Consider the following 24,120-nt stretch of genomic DNA (forward strand, 5'->3'; position numbering starts at 1 on the left):
ACAGGACAGCCAGTGACATTTCCCATATTTAAGATACAGAAAAAAATGCAGACAAATGGACAAATGCAGCAGAAACCAGATAAAAACTTTTACTAGGCACCGTTAAGACACAAACGTTAAGAAAACATGCTTAAAGCAGGAATATTTTCCTGCCTTATTCCCACTCTCTATCTGCACATACAAGGTTACTGTTCAGTATATTTTGCCATGCTGGAGTGGGGAGTATCCCAGTTCAGGGAGCCGACAATTGCAGTTATACCTTGGAAAGGCTATAATATTCTCCAAAAGGTACCTGAAAAGCATGACTGAAGCTGAATAATTAAGGCATATTCTGATGGAAATCAGGCCCTGCAAGCTTTTCCAAGGCAGATAGTTTCCTCTTTGCTCCTCGCTTTCCTCCCTACCATACAAAGATTTCTCACACACCTTAAAGCTGGTTTCTAAGGAACTAATAGGACTTTACTTGCCATTTGGAAGAACATTAAATTTCAGTCAAAGTTCAATTGCACCAATTAGTCAAAGAGACAAAAGGGACACAAATACAGCTCAGCAGTTGCAGATAATAGCCTCACACAACACAGGTGTTACTGATTCACATGTGCAGTTTGGGTTTTGCCCCCCATTATTATGGCAAATGCTGCTGTTATTGCAGAAAAGCAATTACCTTTCATACTGGAACCTTTGGAATGACTAATTGCTCCTGTGAAATGGTTATCAATTATTCATTATGGAAAGAGAAAGGGAAAACAATAAATGACTGAAAGAACTTCATTCAAATTCATGTTTTGCTGTTGAGCCCTTCGCAAAACCTCTCCTATTCGAATCTGAATCGCATACCTTATATTTCACTGAAAAATAAACCCATCTAAAAGGCACAGAGAAACATAACAGTTTTACAAACACTCTCCTAAAGGAAAGTCAACCTTACATAAAGGACCCATTTTTAAGTAAAACATCAGTTAAATCGATGTAATCACGCAAGCATAACCAACCACTGCCAGAAAAATACAGTCGTCAGGCTGCAAAACGAGATGCATTCACAAAACCAAAGCATAATTTGATGTTCTCATCTTCCCATCATGTTGTAAGCAACAAGCAGGTTAAAGCTCAGGATCAGCTAAGTACTGGCACCGACAAGCCTTGCAACTGACCTGCTTCTCTTACAATCCCACCTACACATTGCACAGGCACAATGTGTTGCATAGGAAGTTTTTAACTGCTCAGGTGCCCGTTCACAGAACACACACCTAACAATATTAGGCTTCTCATCCATCACTTCACTAAAAGCATCCCACAAGCCAAGACTTGTATCAGCCAAGTCTAAGCTGATACAAGAGCGAAAACGTTTCTTGCATTCTCTGTAGTAAAGCAGTAAATGTAACACTGCAAACAGCCATACTGTTGAGCAAAATATTGAAAATATCCATAAAGCCATATCATGAATATATATGTATATATATTCCAAGAGAGTTATTGCAAAATCATAGAAAACAGATACACTACCACAAAAGTATGGTGGGCTCAGACCTGTATAGTTGACCTATATAGGTCTATAGAAACCTATAGCTGAATGCTGCTATTGGAAGTGGCACTGTCAAGTATGTTATAAAACCCCCCAAATCAGTATTTCATTAAAAAAATCACAGTACATTTTCTTTTATTTCCATTCTTTCTCAAGAGATTGACATTAATATGTCAAGATATATCCTTTGTATGGAAACATGTCCAAGTAGGAAGCCCATGTCTGTCTACCCTGTCATCGTCACCCACAGATCTGCAAAGACTTCTGCGTTTTCTGCTCTACTTGGATGGCTATGAGCAAAGAAGCGAAAAATTAGGCCTGCACAAAGCTGTAGCTCTGCAGATATTAGCATTAATCACAAGTGGTGTTGTGACAGGTTATTTGACAGCAGGAAAAAAAAGGCTTTTTGACACATTATCGTTATTTAAGTTATTAAAGTTTTCCTTGATTTTGGGAACTACTTGACAGTGCTGATGCAATCATGGCAGCGACAGATACAGCCAGATGAAGGGATGTTCTCATACCTTTTCTGGCTTTTCCTGAGTTCGAGAAGAGAAAGAGGGGAAAAAAAGGGGGAAAAAATAAACAAAAAAGCAAACTGCTTCAAAAAACCCTTATAATTTGTTTGTATGTATGTACCTTGCCCTCAGTATACTGTTTTTCTATAGAACTTAGAAAGAATACAAATAACCATCATGCTGGTACCTGACTTCTCTGTCCCAGCAGTTGTGTTCCCAATGTTGTGTCTGGCTTTATTATCTTAACTCCCAGCTAACCATTCCCGCTTCCCTTCTGGATTCCATCCTCAATCAATGGGACTGAACTGGATAACACTCCCTCCTTGCTGCCGCCTGTCGCTGCACAAGCTTCTGGCACCCAGCACCTGTATGATCTTCCTAGGGCCAAGTTTAAATCTGTGCAGAGGTGCCTAGATTGTACCAAACAGCCCATGGTTTGCTTACAAAGGCATGTACACAGAAGGTGATTTGATAAACACAGTCCTTCAGAAATACCTCAGGAATGACTGCTAAGACATAGCTTTTCCCACTAATGATTTATATCAAGGATGTGCCCTCTTCAACATGCCCTAAGTTGCTCTTAACTCAGGCTATGATTACTGACAGTGACTGTTTCTTTCAAGGGCAAGTCTTGAACTCACATGACTGACTACACACAGTTTTGGTAATCCTGGAATAAAGACCATTTAGTACTTACACACCTATGAAAAGACTTCCTACTGAAACCAGCCTAAGGTTTATTCCCAGACACTGCTTACTCCTGCACAAAGAAAATGAGGTCGAAATCCATGTTCAGATTCAAGTGGCTGTTACTAAATCCCTGACTTTAACTTGGAATTTTTCACCCCAGACTTTTATGTTTACCTTCTTGGACTGAAAGAGTTAAAACTGTAGAGAGCATCGTAGAGAAATCTCCTTTTAGACCATTACTAGTTCAGTGATAATCCTCAGGCAGCATCTTTAAACTGGCTGAGCTGCCACTTCCTCCAGGCACCACTGAATATACTTGTTTTCACATCTATACGCACACACCTGAACATCTGGCCTAAAAGCTTGCTCAATGCTTTTAAACCCTATAGGAACACAGTAAGCTACTAATACTGCTTCAGGAGCACATCATCCTCTTTGCACAGCGGTCTGTGGGATGCCGCGCAGTAGCCAGTGCTCCAGACTGGGTTGATGAAATAGCATTTATCTCATGATACCTTGGCTCTCCTCTGTGCCTGAGTACACCCAGCTCCAGTGCACCTACTGCAGCTGTATGCTCAAGGTGTCAGTAACCCAACCCCCCCCCGTCATCAGAGGGGTCAAATACATCATGATGTATTTGCAATACAATCATCATCCAGTATCTGAAGGGGGGCTATAGGGATGCTGGGGATGGACTACTTATTAGAGACTGTAGTGACAGGACAAGGGGTAATGGGTTAAAACTTAAACAGGGGAAGTTTAGATTGGATATAAGGAAGAAGTTCTTTACTGTTAGGGTGGTGAGGCACTGGAAGGGGTTGCCCAGGGAGGTTGTGAATGCTCCATCCCTGGCAGTGTTCAAGGCCAGGTTGGACAAAGCCTTGTGTGCCATGGTTTAGTGTGAGCCCCCTGCCATGGGCAGGGACACCTGGAACTGGATGATCCTAAGGTCCTTTCCAACCCTATGATTCTATGTATTTGCAATACATCACCTTGAACACAGAAAACTGAGGGAGTGAAAGACCTGTCAAATGGGAAAAGAAACACAAGGAGAGCAAGCAGTGTCTTAGTACACGTGACAAGTTGAGAACGCTTTTTCTCTCTTCATCACCCTTTTTAGGTGAATAACTAATTTTTGGAGAATGAAGAGAGATAAGCATTATTTATCAGCATAAGCAGTATCCATACATTTGCAGAATTCCACTGATCTGGCAGAAAATCTTACTCCTCCGAAATACTCAGCCCAAAAAGGCAAACCAGATGTACCCCAAAGATGCTCTTGTAAGAATTACAGTGTATTTATTATATCATAACCATTTATCACAGAGTGATAGAATAAAGGAGCATCACCAAGAATGTCCACTGACTGATGTTTGGCTTTGTTTTCAATGATATATTTAAGGATGCCTGCTGAAATCAATCTTAGTTACACAGACTCAAGTTGAGCTGAGTTTAGTGGAAGCCACATAAAATTCCAGACAGTCAATTCAATGTGTAGTATGATTAAATACACCAGGTTCAAAACATTTCCCAGATCTCACTGTCCCACAGAAATGCACTTCCTTTGCTCATGACTTTGAAGCTTGTTTTTCCTCCATGTAATAGGCATAGGTATGAGGTGCCAGGAGAAACCAGAAATCACACCTAGTTGAACTTGGTCCCTTCTGTCCTTGTATCACAACATTCATTAAGGCTGTGCCTATAAGAATGAAAGGTGCCTGAAGCAGTTTCTCTAGCCCTTCTGTATAGCTGGACTGTATAACCATCCAACTTGGACACCTCTGTCCTTGCCAAGTTCTGCTCTGCACTGCAGATACAGCTCTGTAAAAACTTCTGTGGTGTGTTACTAACACCGAGGAGCTTTCCCCAGCGTAGAAACATGGTACTTCAGAGCAAGAGAAAGCAGTTACACTCTTCTAGCTCTTCCAACTGCAATACATTCAGAGAGGTCCATGTTGAACACAAAGGGAGTAAATCCTTCGCTGACTACTAGGAGAGGTAGTCAAGACACAAACAATCCTTGCATTCCTGTATCCTTTGTATTTTGACCCTGTCTCTTACTTTGCAAGTCCTGTGACAGTTCAAGTAAAGCCAGCAGCATTATTTCCCTTTGGCAAAGCTGATGAAGGGCATCTAGAACTGTCCTCTCACAGTACAAATCAGTCCCTTAAGGCTCTCTTCTTAATTCAGTATTTCCATTTAAACTATTGAATCTCTCAAAAAATAATGGTCACCGGTATGGCAGGCAGTATAGCAGATGTGGTTCCTCACGGCGTATGAGTAGTACCATGCCAAGTGCCTTAATGAATAAATCTCTTTCATTCTCCCCTGCTGCTCTTCTTTGTCAGACCATTACTTGGTTTTGGTTTGTGATACTGCACTTCTCTCTTTCTCACTCTCGGGACAAAAAAATCTGACTCTACTCTGCCAATTGACTTAACTGCATGGTGGTAAAAGATTAAGCATTAAAACGGGTTGATTTATGCTGAAAACTCTTGCCTTTGCGCTAGGTTTGGTAACACTTTATAATTAGAAGTCACACACTAACACTCTCCTGCAACCCCTTTACAAGAGTATTTCCAATTTGAAGCACTTGATCTCTTGCCATCAAAGTTTAGCCAAAACATCCTCACTGATTTTCAAACTGAAACAAAGTGCTTTCTACACAACAGCATGATGAGTCTGAACGAAGCTATTCCACCCTTGCGCACACAAAACATCAAAGCAGCTTTTCAAGCTGACTATGAAGCTCCTTTTGTATCGCATCTGAGATACCTCAAGATAAGTGAGCCATGACACGGTAGGCTCGTGGAAGGCCTGCTGCGTAACTAAAGCTAAAACCAACAATCGCAACTGGAACAGCTCTATAAAGTGAATGCAGTAAGTCATGATCCGTTCTCAACAAGCTTGTTCTATCCTTGCATTGAGTCATCTTGTTGCATAAGGCTGACCTCAGCCCTTCTCTTTGACCTTTAACAGCTGCTAGCTCTGGCAAGTCCCGTAACAACAGGACGGATGCTATCTCAGCTCAGGCTTAGTCAGTGCAATTCTACACAAGGACCTCTTGGTCTTGCACTTACATTGGTAACAATGACACAGATGCCAGAAACAAAACAAACTGACAGATGGCACTGAGGAGCAACTCCATTTGAAGATGGGACACTTATGACTAATACATCTCATTAAAGCAGTAATTAGACGTATCGACTCAAGTTGACAAATGACAGACACAGAATCCCCTAGCCTCCAAGATCATGTTTCAAAGATGCAACTTTCTTTTGGATTCATCATCGCTATGTCCCTCTGACAAAAGTAAAGCCATTTAGCCATGTCAGAACACCTCTCTCCTTTCCTATTTTGTAGCCCAGATATTCAAGATCACTTATAACACTGCAGTTAAGAGATTCTCAGAGGTATTTCTGGGGAATTTGTCCTGGCAAAAAAACATACCTATGAAAAACAATTTGTATGATCACAACATGAAAAGGATAAAAAAACCAAACCAAACCACCCAAAAGCCAAAACCAACCCCACAAGAAAGCCACATGTAATATATTGCCTCAAAAATCACTCACAGGAATTACCTACTCAACCAATGTGTGGTTTTTTTAATATACTCTTCTTGCTTACTAGATATTTGGTGACCATAGGCTTCAAAACCAGATGTGCATCTACCTCGTAATCTTAACATCTTATTTTGGCAATATCTGAAAATCATATTTAGAACTTGCTTTTTTCCAGTAAGAAGTAAACTTCTAATTTACAGCCCTGTCGCTTATAGCAACACCAGTTTCAGGCTTATCTCCTGAAGAACTGAACACTGGCTTTAAACAGAATGAATCAAATGCAAAGGTCTTACCTTTGTGCATCCGTCTCGACTCTGACTCTTTGGTCATGGTTGCCAGGCAGTGAGGGAGGACACTCCCACAGCTGTTGCTCTGTCCTAATGGCAAATGGCCCTGCAGGAAATTGTGCAAATGCGTGCTTAAAACTACATTTCAAGACCTTTTTTTTATTCCTTTAAACTTGCTTTGTCACGGGTATCAACGTCGTGCCACATTCGTCAGCCATGGGTATTTTAGTTGTGCACAGTCTCTGTTAGGCAAAGTTTTTCCCAAGTATCTTCACCTTCCTGCTGCTTGTTGATGTAGCATGCCACAAATAAAGAGTGTTTTCACTTTATACATAACCTTATCTTTACTATTTCGAGGCTTTCGGTAAGAAGGACTACAACCTGTTGTGTCTCTAGAATCAACTGAAACTAGCCTGAAAATACAATCTTTGGGACAGTGACCATGCATTTATGATGAATGTACTACAGCACTGCATTTCCAGAGGTCAGAATAAAGGCTGGAAGTATGGAAGGCTTTATGTCTATTTCCATGCATTAATAAACCTGAAGTTCTTTCAAAGGCAATTTCAGATGTGAATCGGGTTGGGAACCGCTATAAGCATTACCTCTGACATAATAAAGGGATTTTTACATAGACACTGGAAGGCTATTAGTATTATGCAGCTACGTACTTTAGATGCAATGTTTCGTCCAAGCGTAGAGCTATTGAAGTGCGGTGATATGGTTGGGGTCGTTTTCTTGCGAGGTAAAGTATCACTCATGTACATGCCTTCCCTGTGCTGCTTCTTGCGCTCTTCCAGGTTTCTGAAATGCTTCAAATGTAATTTGTTACAGTTTTGACATTACGAACTGACCTACTTGCTCAGTGATGCACTATATAGAATATACTGTTTGGTGACAGGCTGGGAGCTTCACTGGAGAGAATAAACTCTAAAATACAGAGTACCTCCTGTTTCACGATGCTTTGCAAGATTTCTACTAATGTCGCATTAAAACCATGCTGATTAAGAAAATACATGAAATCCACAGGCACATTTTGTGAATTTTAAAGTAAACTAAGAAAGAACCCCCCAAAACCCCTCAAGTCTAGTGTACAAGTGTTATCCAATTACAAAGAGAAACATTTATTCACCTCTAATAGTTTGGTGGCTTAAAAACAATATAGCTTTTGAGAGGCATTGTTCAAATGCCTATGAAAACTTAATTTAGGCCTTTCAAACACAGTCACTTGTACTTTATTGCTGCAAGTCTTCCGACAGTTACAGTAGCTCATAAAGATTAATATTTGCCTCTGGGTTGTTTAGATAAGGAAAAGCTTAGTTCAGTGAGATTCTATAATGCATTGTGTTGATTTTTAAGTGAGCAGTGCCTTTAAGTGCAACACTCTGCAAGCACTATCAACTTATAATCTATCATTATCACTAAAAACTTCCCATGTAAATAAACCTCACGGCCACCATAACAAACACACACAACAATCCCAAGTTATCAGCTTTGAATCTGTTACCTGTTGTTGCCTGCGGTGTTTCTTAGCTGGCAGAGGTGGAGGTGTGTCAGATAAAGGAATAGGATCTACATGAGTAGCCATGACCTCAGGCCAATGGACTGATGGAAGTTGAGCAATAGAGCGAGGAGAAAGAGAGTGAGGAAACACAAATCCAGAACAGAGAGGTGATCTTAGCTTTATAGAAAAAAGAGAAATTACACACAGAGTTTTCTTTTTGGAATTGCTCAAAAGATACGGCACATACAAGCTGCAGTTTTAGCACTGTGTTGGAGCGTTTAGCAGGGAAGGAGGTATTGTTGTATTGCAACTCTCAAGGCATATTGAGCTACCAGAAGCAGCGCAGAAATGCCAAATTCTAAACCAGTAGCTGCCTTATTGCAACACAAAGGTGGGTTTACATTCATAAGGTTATTCCACTCCTTTCAAAGGGGATTCATTTAAAGTTTGCTGTAGTCATTACATAGGCAAAAACATCACAAAGGATGGGGAAGAGAGAGAATAAGCTAGAAGACACAGACTGGACAGACTCCGTGGAATAGCTAAGTTGGAAGCTACCCATTTCCCACAGATATTCAAGATATACTTCTACCACCTCACAGGAAAAAAAGAAAAAGGAAAATAAAGCTACAGAACATACAAAATGAACACCCATGGACTCCAGAGACCATTTACTACAGGTGCATTATATTATAGTGTTTGACAGGTAAAGATTGTCCCTTATTGCTGCTTGGGTCATAACCATTCAGGATTTCGGCCTTCAGAGTCCCGTCTACATCACCAAGGACACTTCCCAACTGGAGCAGCCCTTCACCTTTACTCTTATACTGTTATCTGACCTGGTAACTGGCAGGAGGCACTTTGCCTTAGGGTCAGTTTATTACATGTCAAATTACCAAAAAAAAAAAAAGAATATAAAGAAAAGAAAAAGGCAGCCATGAAAGAACAATGCAAACAAAGGGAAATGTCTCTCAAACAAACCTCTTTATTTTGTGGCTGGCTCGTCAGCACAGCCGTGGAAGGCTCAGTGGCAACTGCGTCAGCATCTGTGGGGGGCTGAGTGGAAGGGGGTATATTCGTGGAATTGCCATACAGCTCACTAATTTCACTTACACTGATATAACCCTAAAAGGAGGAATTGAGAAGTTAAAAGGAGCAAAAGCCAAAAGACGTGCAAGAGTATTAATGTATCCAGCACGATGAAAGTTAGTTTAGAGTGATACAGCCAAAATATTTGTTAACATTGAAATACTTCATCATCATAAAATTATCATCAAGCCCTTCAAATGTCGAATACTTGGGTATGGAAAACTGTTCTCCATTTAATTCCAAAAAACATGTGGAGTAAGTAACCAAAAAGCAAATGTACATGAAGTGACCAAAATGTAAATCCCTTTAGAAATGATGCATGCTGCTCTTTCTTGGGAAAGCAGACTGGGGGAAAAAGAACTAATTTCATTCACCTATCTTATTTCTTCACCTTTTTTTTGTCCATGTTTAAGTAAAATAAAACTTGTTTCTCACCTAGCTATTAAGCTAGTTTGAGTAAACCAAATAACTAACAGAACTGGGAAGAACTTGCCTAAGGACCAGCCGTTGCTATTCTATAAATTATACTGACACAGCACCTTCCATTTGTATTGTCTGGAAGTCACTTTGACCTTCTAGGTCTTACCAGGAGACAGGTAAGATGCTGTTAGAGTTAGCCCCACAGCCACTGCAAATGGACTGAGGAGCAGCACGCACAGCAATCAGAGTGTGCTTCTGCCTGCAGAGAGTATTATGCATGCAGATTTGAGACATAATAACAGAGTACAATTATTGCATTGCTTTGATGTTAACTGAACAAATGTTATCTAAAAAATAAAACATGGATTCTAATCCGTGCAGTACAGGATGCCAGACTAAAATGCCAAATATCCTAACTTTTTATCCATAGAAAACAAGGCTATGCAAAAGGAAGAATAAATCACTGTTGAAGCAATGTCATTAAAATTAGAAATAAGCTCATTTTTTAAGTCAAGATGGTTAAGTTGCTTTTAAATTCAGAAGGTTTCAAAGGGGCTGTGTTTCTGTTATTATACCACCACACTGACTTCCAGTAAGTATACTTCAGTAATTCAATAAGAGAAGCCATGGACTGCTATAGTATTGCTTCTTTTAAAAAATGGATAACTTAATAATGATCACAGAAGGAAAGGTGGGAAAAAGTACTAACCCTGCTATCTATTAGCACAATTTTCAGTGTACTTTATCAGTTATTTCAAGCTTTATCAGCCGTTTCAAGCAGATAACCAATTCTGGAAAATGAGGTATCAAACTGTGAGCACAGCACTCTAAAAATAGGAGACACATCTTAACTCTGATATTATTTGATGAACTATTAAATGAGAAGGGTAAGGACACTAAAGTTGACCTCTCAAAACATGTGGCCATATTATGGCAAAATGAAGTATAAAGCTTGCTTAAGCATCTGGTATACGCATCAGTAACCAAAACTTAGCAAGTCTATGAATGCAATACTGTATTCATTTTTTACGGAGGATAAAAGCACTTTCACCATTTGATGAAAAACATTCAGTTCAGACTCACAGCCCCAGTGGGCATTCACCATGGAGTTAAAACGAAAAGGCTAACAATAAATGACAGTGTTGTGCATTATCACGTGCCCCTGCCCCTGCTACATTAGATGAATAAACAGTTTCAAATCAGATTAGGCATCCAAGTAATTTTGTCAATGCTGAACTTTGAAACAGCACTGATTTTCCTCACTTTATGTAAGTACTGGGGTAACTATCCTGCCTAAAAAGGATAGTTACTCTCTATTAGAGAGTTACTCTATTAGAGGCCATTACTCTCTATTACTGCATATGCAGGCAGTAAGCTTCATGATGGGTGGAACAGAGTTAGAAATGCGTGCTCTGGTGAAGAGGGGCTTGGGATGTGTGAGCAACCCCATGGTGAAATTAACTTCTGTGTGCAGGCAGTCTGTTTAAGCTGTGTACCGTTTGGTGCCTGACTTCTAAAGGTGCCAGAACAGTTGGATTAGAATTAAACTGGACTGAAACAAATATAACACCTGGCTATTCCTTCTCCTGTTTGCCTTGGACTAAGTCCTAACTGACCTCACTGCAGTGAACAGAATGACACCGCTGAATAATCCATTTCATCCAGGCTTACATAATGTAGGTGCATATTGAAATACCTGTGATTAAACAAACCATTACGTGGATAGGAAGATAAAAATCAGAGATAGAACCCACTATCTAGTGAGAAAATAAACAGATCCATCTCAAAATGAGAAAAAAAACCACCAAAACCCAAACAAAACCACCCGAATGCTCAGACTTTCCAGATGCACTGGTCCAAGTTGAAACACAACCAAGGATACTGAAAGTCTAAGCATCTGCAATGCGGGTTGCAGTGAGGAAGGGTGCTCAGCCCCGCTGGCATGCGGAACTGCACACCAGGAACCTGAAGGCCAAATAAGCAAGATCACACTTTCCAGGTGCTGAAAGGACGTGGTCGCTTTAGACTTCAAGAGCCCGACTTCCCACAGTGACACCTACATCATTACATGTGGCAGGGCTTTCCTACAAGCAGATCTGGCAAGTCCAGTCAAACCTCTTAAGCAGAAGTTAAAGAAGCAGCCATAGAAACCTGTCAGTGTACTTTAAATGCTACATTTGCCACTATGCAACTATTCAAAACAGTTGAATAAATAGCTAAATAGGTATCTTATAACCACAATAGCTTGAAGTCTTTAATTCAATGCTTTTTATAAAGATCAAAACATACACTTGTCATGCTTTACTGCAGAGCCTTAGAATAAAGGGAAGGGAAGCAATGATAAAATCTACAGTGCAAAAATAAGACTGCACTGTATTCATATTTGAACAGAGTTATTTTTGGACCTCATTCTTCTTCACTCCAATGAGATTAAATTGTCTATTTTGAGAAAATTAGACACACATACAAAAGCGATCATTTTTCCAGAGCAAGAGATGAAGGCAATGCCAATCACATCTGGGAAAACTTCAAGGGAAGCTATTTTTGCTCCTCCATGCATTTGGACTTCCATGAATAGCTTTACAAAGTAATTTCATCACATCTCAGAAAACTGTATTAATAGGACTCCACTAAGTACTCAAGTGCTTTCATATGAAACGCTGTTGAAAGTTAGTTATGGTAAAGTCAAAAGCAGTGAATCTCTTTACCTCTTTTAGACTATTGGGACTGATAGGAAATCCCTTTCCTCCGGAAAGTGTGGAATATTTCTTTTCCAGATTACAGAGATTCTCTTTTTCCTGTTAAGAAAAAGAGGCATTTCACGCTAAAACCAAACAGCCACGTACTGAAAATAAACATTAGCCACTTTTGTAACCATGTAAAGAAACACGCTGAAAGAGAAGGGTAGAAACGGCACCACAGAGCTTCAACTTCCTCCATTTGCTGGGTAACTGAACAACAAAGTAGAGGTACAGAAGGTCTGTTTTCAAAAGCTAGTAAAGGAATTTATGTAATAACCACAGCCAAACCAAATAGGCTCATTGTGCTTAATGAACCAAACATGGTTTCTCTTAGAATCATAGAATAGTCAGGGTTGGAAAGGACCTTAAGATCACCCAGTTCCAACCCCCCTCTGCCATGGGCAGGGACACCTCACACTAAACCATGGCACCCAAGGCCTCATCCAACCTGGCCTTGAACACTGCCAGGGATGGAGCATTCACAACCTCCCTGGGCAACCCATTCCAGTGCCTCATCACCCTCACAGGAAAGAATTTCCTCCTTATATCCAATCTGAACTTCCCCCGTTTAAGTTTTAACCTGTTACCCCTTGTCCTATCACTACAATCTCTATCACTACAAATCTCTTCCGATTTAAAGCAAAATGTAAAATGGACACAAAAGGTTAGTGCCAGCTTCTTACTAACCAGCTGTTACAAGATGTTAAGTATCTCATCTTGTCCCCTGGGATGGACTATTACATGCCAAAACTCTGAACACACTGTGCATGCTTTGAGCAGCCATACCTGGAGCACAGGCTTCTAGCTTCGGCACCTGGGTGGGTGCCTCTGGGGGACTCCATTGGAAGGAGGGCACCTCTAAAACCCTCTTGATTATCAAATGCCACTAACTTTTATCACTGTAAGTCTGCTGATAAATCACAAAAGATTTCTTTTTTTAAAGGTTAATGAATACAAACATCTATCACATTATTAGTTACTTGCTAGCTTCTGCATAAAGAAGGTTGGACAGAGCCTTGGGTACCATGCTTTAGTGGGAGGTCTCCCTGCCCATGGCGGGGGGGGTGGAACTGGATGATCTTAAGGTCCTTTCCAACCCTGACTATTCTATGATTCTATAACTGATGCTTTTATTGTGCTTCACATTCTTTTATTCCATTGAAAGCACTTTTATTACACGCCAAAATATTTGACAGGCAACAAATACTTACTCTTTGCAGCATCATTATTAAGTTGTTTTTCTCTTTTACAAAATGATCTTGTTCTCTTTGTGCTTGTTGGACAATATGATTTGCTTGTTTCTTGAGAGCAGATATCTTTTCCTAATATAAAACGAAAACCAGCACAACTTAGGTTTCATTTTCAAAGCACAAGACAACCTGCAGCAAGGATTCTATTCATGAGTTCACTCATTCATATGAGTGAAGGAGTAGGAAAATAAGGTTTTACAAGGCAGCTCGCCGCTCCAAAGGAGATAATTAAATAAGATTTAGTAAAGAGACAATTTATTCAAGAGACAGAACAAAGGCACAGTTGCATGTATCTTTTGATAATATGGTAAATAGCATCCATATACTGAAGAGAACCGGTTTAAAAATGCAACTTCTGATCTCCGAAACACTGGTATTTAATTGGTTGAGATGGGACTTTTACAACTGATGTTAAAAATCAAGGTGTCTTCTTAATTTGCTGCTCTATTGTTAACAAAATCATTTAACATCAACACCAATCATGAGCATAAAATAACTGTGGTTTTGTCCAGACTGTATAGATCTCTTCTCATAAAGCAGAAAACCCAATGCTGTGGTACCTTCCGTAGCAAATAAAAGGGTTTAGTTTTTACATGCAAATATAAAAGCAGAGCATGGATTTCATTTACTTCCTTTCGGAGAAGTGCATGGTTTGGTCTGTGTGGCATTACCAGTCCATCACCTTAGCTCTGCTTCGAAAGCTTTTCCAAAGAAGAAACTTTTGCATCATTTCTTACAGATGGGCAGGTTAAAGATCCACTCCATCTCCTTTACGCTACACAACAAACAACGTATGAGCTGAGTGTCAGTGCTTTTACCTTTCTGCTGACAATGCTGCGCTGATACTCGGCCACTTCATGCAGGAGCTGTTGTGTCAGATTTTCTTTCTCTTCATCTAACCTGCTCTCATGTTCAAGCTGCTGAAATTCCAGATCTTCAAAGTGTTTGCTTTCTATGTCCAAAAGATCAGCATCCTGACACAAAAAGATAAAATAAAACCATGCTTTCACTGAAACCGGAGTAGAGATGCTTACAAACACAAAACCCCAGTCTGAAACAGTATTTACATACCTCAAGCAACATGCTCAAACAGGAACTGAATGCTTTTAATGATCTACTGTCACCATAAGAGAGCAAATAGGGCTAGTCGAGCTCACAAAGTGCTATATATTCTGCGTAAGATGTGCTAGGGAACAAGAATTGAGCTCCATTCTATACAGCTCTGTCCACCAGGGAAACAATAAATAAATTAAATCATAGAATCACAGAATGGTTTGGGTTGAAGGCACCTTAAAGCTCATCCAGTTCCAACCCCTCTGCCATGGGCAGGGACACCTTCCACCTTGCTGTAACCTTCACAAGTATCCTACTCAGCAGCATAAGATTTGTTGGAGAACTGTTCTTGCTGTAGGCAACGGCTTCCTGAACCAAGTAGCAAGTGTACTGCCTCCCTTTTGCTAAAACAACTGACCTCAAAATATAGTAAATAATAATCTATATACAAACAACAAACACAATGGCTCCATATGGTATTTCCAAACCATAAATTTCTCCTGCATCTCTCATACTTCAGTAAGGACGCTGAAGAAAATTCGATGGGAGAGAACCTGGCCATTACTTCAAGATGTGGTGGTTGCCCCATGGGCCCACACTGCCTCTAAAAACCAGAACTTCTTCTGAAGTGCAAGATATTTCCTAGCAATGGACACTGTCTTTTCAGATCTCTGCAGGAATCCAGGCATCTATTCTCCTTCCCCATTTATATATATATCCTTATAAACCTAGGTACACGAGAACAAACAAGCTTTGGTGCCTTCATACTAAGAGTAAAGGATGAAGCATGCTAATAAGCCATCCCATTGCCTGCTGTGCACCAGCATCCCCAACCCAGACTTCAGACCCAGCACGCAGCCAATGCTACAATGAAATTGGCTGCCTGCGACCCTGAGCACAAATGACAACGTTTCTGAGGTCCCAGAGATGAAGCAAGAAGGGGATTCATCACCTTCAGATCCTTCCATGTTGGCATTAAAGTAGAAGCCATAACCTGCGGCAGGGTCAAGTATTTAACCCTGTACCAGGCTTATTTGGGGGGATGAAAGTATTTTCTGTATTTTGGATATGATACGTATGGTAATTTCATAACAGCTCCCACAGCTGGTACCCATTAGAGAGCTACTGTGCACTAATTCAGTGATAACTTCTTCGATCACAGCCGCCACAGCTGATGTTCACTACAGTTGGCCTGGAATAATATGCAATAGGACTAACTGGAGCTGTAACTGTACCCCACATCTCAAGTTTTGTCTCACTTTCAAATCCCAAATAGTTATTAAGCCAATTTCAAGGCAACAAAATAATTAACAACATTTAATCAAACAGACTACTAGAAGCCCCTCTCATGTTCTGCCCATGAGGAGGGGCACAAGAAGCAGGGAGGCATGAAAACATGAGAGACTGAAAAGTCCTTGGTCAGGGTAGGTGCTACTTAGCAATGACTAAAACAATGCTGTGTTATCAGCACTGTTCTCAGACTAAAGCCAAAGCACTGCACCAGCTACTAGAAAGGAGAAAAATAACTGTTAGAGCTGAAATCAGGCCAGCAGTCAATAGTGAAAAAGGATTTATTACCATCCCACAGTAACAGGACCACAACTTCTCATTCATCAATACCTTCAAGGATGTGACTACACAAGAAAGGCTTCATTTCCTTCTAATATGAATGAGATATTATAGAATACTGCCTTTGTTTCTGTAAAGGTAACTTACAGAAAAATCCCAAGTGTCTCAAACCCATCAAACTTCCCAAATACTGCAGAACATAACACTGCTATTCCCCAAGATGGACTTTTGAAAGATCAAGTTTGTCTTTCAGATGGTACTGATGCTTGGAAAATTATTCCCTCTGCCCCCCAGAGGTAACTGTATGTGCTGTAGACCCCACTTAACCTTAATGAATACTACAATCTTTCTACAGATAGTAACTGCACCTTCACAGATTATATTGTAGCTTTTCCAGTTATAGATAAGGTAAAAATCAAGTTGCATTTGTACTTCATGCAAAGGTTCTTACACCAAGATGCAACTGTTGCAAACACAGGAAGAAATAAACCTATTTTAGTAAGTGGTATCATCTTAAAAATGAGTTTCCCAAAGCGCAGGTGAGGCTAAGCTGTAAGTTATACACTGTTCAGGCTATAAGTTATATGCTGAGAAAGAGAAATTATCCACGGCTTCACCGAGACAGCCTTTTACAGCATTGCAAAGGAGAGGTACACAACAAGATCAAACACAAAGCAGGAAAGCTTGCTAAAATGGCTGATCCCTCTCACACAACTTCAATTCCCATCCCACAGGTAAAGAGGGATGCTCCGAACCATCTAAACATCACAACAGCTTTCACACCACCCACAAGGCCTAAGGTGCTAACTACAGGCACGTAGCCCAAAGCTTTGGAAGCATTCAACACAAAAGGATTCCTAACCCACCCATTTGCACTCTGCGCATTTGCCATTGTGCACACACCATCTATCACAAGCATCCCACAAGGAAACATAACCCTCATGACTAGTAACAGGTATAAGATGCAGATACTTGAAACAGAACAAGTAACACTTTACTCTAAAAAAGAAAAGAAAAGAAACCAACAAAAAGTTAGTGCAATCTTGAAACTTGCTACTGACCCTCTTCAGCTGCTGCTGTAATTGTTCCCTCATGGACTCAGGGCAATTATCAAGCTGCGTCTTCTGCTCGGAGTAAAGCTCCTGAAGCCTCTCTAGTTTTTCCCTCTCAGCATCAAGTTTTAATTTCTCCTGAAGCATGAACCAGAAAATAAAACACAATTACCTTCAAACCCAAGATGTTGTTAGGGATGACGACGGTGTGGGGCAAAACCTGAATGAACAGTTGGAAGCATGGAGGTCAAAGACAGAAACCTCTTGTTAGTTGAAATGCAACGGTGGGATGCAAAATGATCAAAACAAAACATTAAGCAGTTTAGCGCGGTGCTTAATTCTCTCCCTCATCACTGTATGATGCTGTTAAAGCCCACTGCCCAAACGCTTGTCTCACCTAATATACACAAAACCAAACACAATAAAGGAAATGGTAGCCATGTTAGTGAGGTAATGATGAAGGAGAGAGGAAAGAGTAGATTTAGAAAGCAAAATGGTTGGGAAATGACCAGACTGGCAGTGAGGGGAAAATGGATCACTCTGGGAGAATGAATTACATGCCTATGCGCTTCTGTACAGATAAGTACATTTAGCAAGCAGTGAGAAAACACAATGAGACAGAATCTTCTAAAGCAATAAACCTGGGCCAGGAAATCCTGTTGCAGCAGAAACACCAAGTGATTTTACACGTTTGCTTCAGGGTACAGGAACGTGAACCTGTGCTAAAAGGGGACTGCTCGACCTCCCTGCCCTCACTCATCTTTCCTCTCATTCCAACTAACAGTATTTGGCATATAGCTTCTCATGTCCAAAAGCCCTAAACGTTTACATCTTTATTACAAAGTACTGCATGGTTTGCTGTGCAAAACTGCTTCAGAGACTGACTGCAGATCACTTAAAGCCACCTTGTACACTCTTCTTTATTTAGGGACTGAAGTGTGGGAACCGATAAATCAGAGCACAGAGAATGTTTTCAATGCCTTTTACTTGCACCTCCGCTGGCCAACACAGCAGATGCATTTTCTTCAGCTGAGCAATTAAGAACTGGAAAAGCCAATATACTTGATATGCCAGGTATAAATAAACCAGCTCTGAAGCCCAGCTCTCTGCTACCTTCTAGAGTCACACTGGTGTAGCTCCCTTTTCTATTTCTTGTTCTGTAGTTATGTACCTCCTCTCGGGTAACATCTAACTCTCCTTAACACTCAAAAATTAACAGTGTCAGCCCCAAAACTCCAGCTTTTCCTTGTGGATGCTCCAAGATCAGCTGAATTCTGTCACAGCATCCAGTCATTCATCCTCTCTCCAGTCCCCATTATCATTTAATGTTAACATCAAATGTGTGGCTCAGCAGCTGCTACATGATCAGACACTCTGCAGCACCCCATGGCATGTGCCATAGAGAAGAAACTTCTAGTATGCAGTACTTGCCATTTCAAACTGTAGAATGGTCTTTCCCAAAACCTTCTCTTTGTTGATCCTGACAAGGTTTTCAAACCCTCACGCACGGTGGAGGGACAGCATCAAACATGTATTAGCTGCCTGCTTTCTTTATGGCTTTATCTCTAAATCTGAGTGGAATCAGGATCTGGGGTTTAATTTTCCCAGTATTTAGAAACAACAACAGGAAGCATCCTCATTCAAGCCCGATGTCAACCGAATTCCCAGCTCTGTAACTTTCATTTACACCTGCAGCTTCTCAGCTCATACAATCAGATGAACCCAAATGGTTACTTGGGGGTTTCTTTAAGCTTGTAAAACTGAGCCAGCATATTCAATTACCTGGACTTCCTGTATTAGTTTCTGTCTTCCAACAGCAGCAGCAGGGCTCAGAAAAGCAGAGGATGTAGCACATGCAAGCTGCACAATGAAGGAGAAGCATGCAACTCTTGACAGGTCACCTCTAGACCTCTGTCCCCACAGAACCCCCATTTGCCGAATCATCCTTACTTCCAACACGGAAGGGCATCTATAAATAAACTGGTAGTTCCCCTCCTCACAAACCCTGATGTCCATTTAACATTCAATTGACGTCTGACGTGTTGTTTCCTGCTTTCCTTTCCTGCCCACATAACAATCTAAGGCAGCAAGGACTTCTCTGATGTTATTGTGCCTCTGACGCTATTGATAGCTCTCTAGGTATCTATGCACTGCAACCAGCACGCTCATTCACTAACCAGCAAGTCAAATCTTGAGGGTGAGAAGACATCCCCAGCAAGTATAAAACTCCCTGAGAATCCTGCCAGAGGTACCGTTACTTCCCTCAAGAAACCAGAAATGTATTCCTTTGAGACTGAAAGCGATACTCATCTGGTCTATTTATAGCATAGGAAGTGCTAACATCCCAGCAAACTGGCTCCCTTCGAAATGTGCAGTCTTGACAGGAAATATCACTTTCAGCAATGAGAGGCATTTGCAGCTGTGGGGTTCAGTTTGCTGACATCTCTGGCTGTGCATTGGTAAAGTCCATTTAATTCACAAAGAATAACTTGATAAATAAAGGGATAATCAGATTTTTTTCCATACAGCTTCTTTTATAAATGGATCAAGGCATGTTCTTTTAGAAGGGAAAACACTAATAACTGTGCAAGCTAAGTGCAAGATGCTAAGCGCAAGATGCTAAGTGCAAGATGCTAAGTGCAAGATGCTAAGTGCAAGCCTGCAGCTGACTCCATAAGCTGTGTGCTCAGGACCAGTAGCAGCAGAGCTGTGAACTCCAGCTGCTCATCCTCATTTAACCGCATGAGCTTGTACTTGGTAAATGTTTCTCTGCATACAACTGTGTCCCAGCCCCAGCGTTGACTCCAGAGTCACAGGAACTGCAGTCTGGCTGGATCCTTAACACCCTGTTTCCAGACAAGTACAGCTCAGTAAAGTATAATATCTAGTTTTAGCCTACTGCCCAGCTTACGGTCTGCCTCTAGATACACGTTAAATGAACTTTAGGATATGGAGCAGGACTGACTTGGAGTTTGATGATGCTGGGGCACAGCTTGGATCAGTTTTGGCAGTTACATGAACATCATGAAGGATAGCAATTGAAAGAATTGAGGTGTGACACTGTCCTCCCAAGAGCCCAGACACGGGATGTCAGCAGAGCACCCATGGTATGAACACAGCCCTGAAGCGATTAATATGGTCACAAAAGGAAATCAACCTTTAGATCTCATAGAACTGATTTTAGGGACAAGAGAGAAGAGAAAAAGAAGAATGTATACATATATCCGACACATCTCATAGATGATGAGGACACAGAGACGAAAGGATAGCATTAAAGACAATCACAGCTCCTAGAAGAATGGGAACAACAGAAAAAGAGACACCAATTGCTTCCCTGCAGTCTCCTGTGGCTAAGGATGCCCTATGCCAAATCAGTGCTGATACTTAAAACCCTAGCAGGTCCCCGCACCCCTTCTGCAGAGAAGTTCTGCTTTTCAACTTGTCATTCATCACATTCTGCTACTGCAGGCAGGCAGGCTAAAACTGTAGAGCAGCATGTGTCTGCATGCATATGTGCCTTCTGAACCAGCTCTCCTGCATAAACTGGTAGGCTCTGATGAAATGAATCAGTGCGGATCAAACAAGAAAGCTGCTCAAAAATCCAGATGAAAACTAGAAAAGAATAAAGCAAGGAACCAGGTCACTATGAAATGGATTGTATGGCTGGTGCCATGGGCTCCTTTACAAGCTTCCACTCCACCCCCACAAAACAAAACCAACCAACCAAACAAAACCCCCAAGCAAACACAAAACCAAAGCATTAAAAGCCCATAGTATGTGTTATTTTCAGATAGAAACTACAAAGAAACCTACAAGCCATCAATAAAGGAAAAAAAACAAACAAACAAAAACCCAACCAACCAAAACCCTGAATGCCTTCCCATCCAGCAAGCTCTGACACTATAATGTTCCAGTCTAAGTATTCCAAGACCTTCCTCAGTCAAACCCACTTACACATCCTCATGTTTTAAGGTAGCCACCTCTCATTACCCACACCAAGCTTCACACATGCACACCCTGTGTCTCTCAGTACGGAATCAGCTAGTCTCACCACTCCCATAGGCTTCCCAGAAATAAAGGAGCACGAGCGCTTCTTTGTTCTGAAGTTTCTCCATCTCATCTTCCATCTCTAGACAAACTTGATTCTTTTCCACTCCTAAAGGACACCCCTCCCCTTCTCCAAAATAACCTACTGCAAAAGCTAGAAGTGGAGGAGAACTAACAGATTACAGAAATTATTCCTTTCTACTTGGAAGCGGTGGGATGCTACAGAGCTCGTCTGTTCAGTAAAACGCTTTGGAGAATGAGTGGAAGAGGAACAAAACTTGACTTTAACAACTCACTAACAAAACTGGCTTAACTTAACTCTTGCCATGTATTTGTAAGAAAATAGTGTAGTCCCTGACAGAAAGCAGGCTAGGAAGTGTAATCAGCTCTTCGGTGGAGCAAATGATTGGGGAAAGTGTTCAACCTGAGGTCTACCAACCCTGCCAGCAAATGACAAACACTTCCTATGCTATGGCTGACACAAATCAGACCACACACAACTCTTATTAAAACAGATACTGCTGAAATGAAACAGATCCTTCTGTGCACAAACTGTACGTGCTCCTCTTCTGTATTTTTCGGACTACTCTTTCCCACATCCCTTGAGCTCTTTCAGAACAGAAGCATAGAACTTGTCACGGTTTAGTTGTCTGTCCCTAAATCCCTGTGGGTTTCATGAAAAAAAACATTAAGAGGGGAAAAAAATATTATGCTGGGCTTAATGGGAGCTTAATATGATAGGAGGTATTTCACAGTAGCTCTTATTACTATAAGAGTGGTAACTAATTTATTATTATATAAAAGACTGTATACAGTAATAGCATCTGTCCTAGTGAACAGATGTGGGAGGCAAAAGAAAACCCGTGAATCTAGAGCACTATTTCTTCATGAATGTAGGAGAGGACAAAGCAATGATCCAAGCCAGAAGAAAAGAACCAGCAGGAATTTTGAATCCAGAACAGAAAGGACTGAGAAGAGACCACTACTACATTTAACTTTGATTGCTAGCGGCTCATCAGACAGCGGCTCTTTCCTTGACTCGATTCTTGCAAGGCTTTCCAGTACTAATCCAGCAAAGAGGCCGGGCTTCAAACATTTTGGCATGTCTGGGATAGTCTGTTAATGACTGAAAAATATTTCCACAAAAGCATGTGGGCAAAATTAAATGTATTCCAAAAAAAAAAAAGAGAGGAGTTATCCGCTGCCAGCTGGTCTTGATTTCTGCTTTCGAGGAGGGACAGGAAACCCAGGTTGATAAAGGAGTTGCAGAGCACGTATTTCCATCATGACATAAGGCAAAGGTCCTCCATGAGAAAGGCAATAACCTCCCCTTCTTCAAATGCAGTCTCAACTTCTACATACTAATTGTTTGGAAACTCTCTGCCAAAACTCCCATTTAGCTCTGATTGCCTCCCACAGCACTGCTGCTGAATCCATTACTCACTTTCAGTTATCCCTGTTTATTCACGCTCACTGATTATGCTTTCCTTTCCCGGCTACGTTCTTACTTTCAGCCTCATGATTTAACTTGGAAACATGCAGGCATGGCAAATCATTAAAGCATCCTTCTCCATGTATCTGAAGGGGGCTATAGGGATGCTGAGGAGGGACTCTTCATTAGAGACTGTAATGAAAGGACAAGGGGTAACAGGTTAAAACTTAAACAGGGGAAGTTTAGATTGGATAAGGAAGAAGTTCTTTCCTGTTAGGGTGGTGAGGCACTGGAATGGGTTGCCCAGGCAGGTTGTAAATGCTCCATCCCTGGCAGTGTTCAAGGCCAGGTTGGACAGAGCCTTGGCTGACATGGTTTAGTGTGAGGTGTCCCTGCCCATGGCAGGGGAGTTGGAACTGGATGATCTAAAGGTCCTTTCCAACCCTAACCATTCTATGATTCTATATGCTGGACTGTGTGTTTTAAAGCTACATAGACCAAGGAAGACTACGGAAACAGTACTTTGTAAATCTGGATACTATCCAATCAGGCAAATACCATTTTCTCCAGCTTCCTTATAGACAGACATCAATCCTGAACTAAGCCTTGGGAGCAAAGGGTCATCGGGAGGCAGTCACAATTGTAAACAGCACCGTGGACCTGAGCTGCTATTCCACTTGAAACAACAGCATCTTTATTGCACACCTACAGCATAGTAACATGAATGACTGCCACGGTAATTACAGGGAGCCAGGCCTGGACAGCAGGGAAAAGGGAGATACTGGCTCACCTGCCTGCTTCTTTCTGGGTACTGCCCTGGTTGGCTATACCCAGAGCAGGCTGTGCTCAAGGTAATTTTGTTAGTATCTGAAGCAAAGCTCTTCACTGGATTACTTCAAGCTTTATCTGTCAAATTGCATTGCTAGTGACTTATTAGGGCTGTCCCTGAAAAACTGGAACTCGTGATGAATAGCTTCAATGCTGCTATTCAGATCTATAGTTGGTCATCTTTTTTTTTGGTGGATAAAACCAAGTATGTAGCACATGGTAGTTAAAGGAAAGAAGGAATGAGATGACTTTAAGCTGGACTGTCCTCCATACACTAGCACAATTTCCAGTATAGGTGAAGGCACGGGCCATGCCAAACAGCTCTGGAAGTAGCTACCCCAGACAGGACAGCTGAGTCCTGGTAGCACTTGTATCTGGCAGAGATGCACCATAGCCAGAACTACTCTGAGTCTTGAAATGGTGCTGAAAGGCTCTGCCATCACTGCTTGTAGCTGTTATTTCCAAACCCGAAGTAGATCAACCCTAACTGCTTCATTCCTTACAGTGTGCGTGGTGGCGTGCTCACAAAAGCAAGGGAAACGCTTTCAAACT

The 24,120-nt window shown here is 41.2% G+C and overlaps 1 protein-coding gene across 5 annotated transcripts in view; it reads right to left on the reverse strand.

Annotated features, from left to right (window-relative positions):
* PHLDB2 (pleckstrin homology like domain family B member 2) overlaps nt 1-24,120 on the reverse strand; it is a 116,409-nt gene that overhangs the window by 10,744 nt on the left and 81,545 nt on the right. For 2 of the 5 annotated variants that reach the window (XM_061454362.1, XM_061454363.1), the window contains exons 7-14: nt 17,271-17,399; nt 14,406-14,561; nt 13,549-13,659; nt 12,305-12,394; nt 9,069-9,212; nt 8,091-8,264; nt 7,255-7,395; nt 6,590-6,689 (exon numbers count right to left, since the gene is read on the reverse strand). In XM_061454362.1, the coding sequence (XP_061310346.1) occupies nt 6,590-6,689; nt 7,255-7,395; nt 8,091-8,264; nt 9,069-9,212; nt 12,305-12,394; nt 13,549-13,659; nt 14,406-14,561; nt 17,271-17,399 (1,045 nt within the window). The remainder of the gene's footprint in view (nt 1-6,589; nt 6,690-7,254; nt 7,396-8,090; nt 8,265-9,068; nt 9,213-12,304; nt 12,395-13,548; nt 13,660-14,405; nt 14,562-17,270; nt 17,400-24,120) is intronic. The other 3 variants (XM_061454364.1, XM_061454365.1, XM_061454366.1) reach the window with 3 other exon arrangements.

This window comes from Pezoporus flaviventris, unplaced genomic scaffold (genome assembly GCF_033815535.1).
Source record: "Pezoporus flaviventris isolate CSIRO_AGI_PZ_B2104156 unplaced genomic scaffold, CSIRO_AGI_Pfla_v1 ptg000015l, whole genome shotgun sequence".
NCBI classification, from domain to species: domain Eukaryota; kingdom Metazoa; phylum Chordata; class Aves; order Psittaciformes; family Psittacidae; genus Pezoporus; species Pezoporus flaviventris.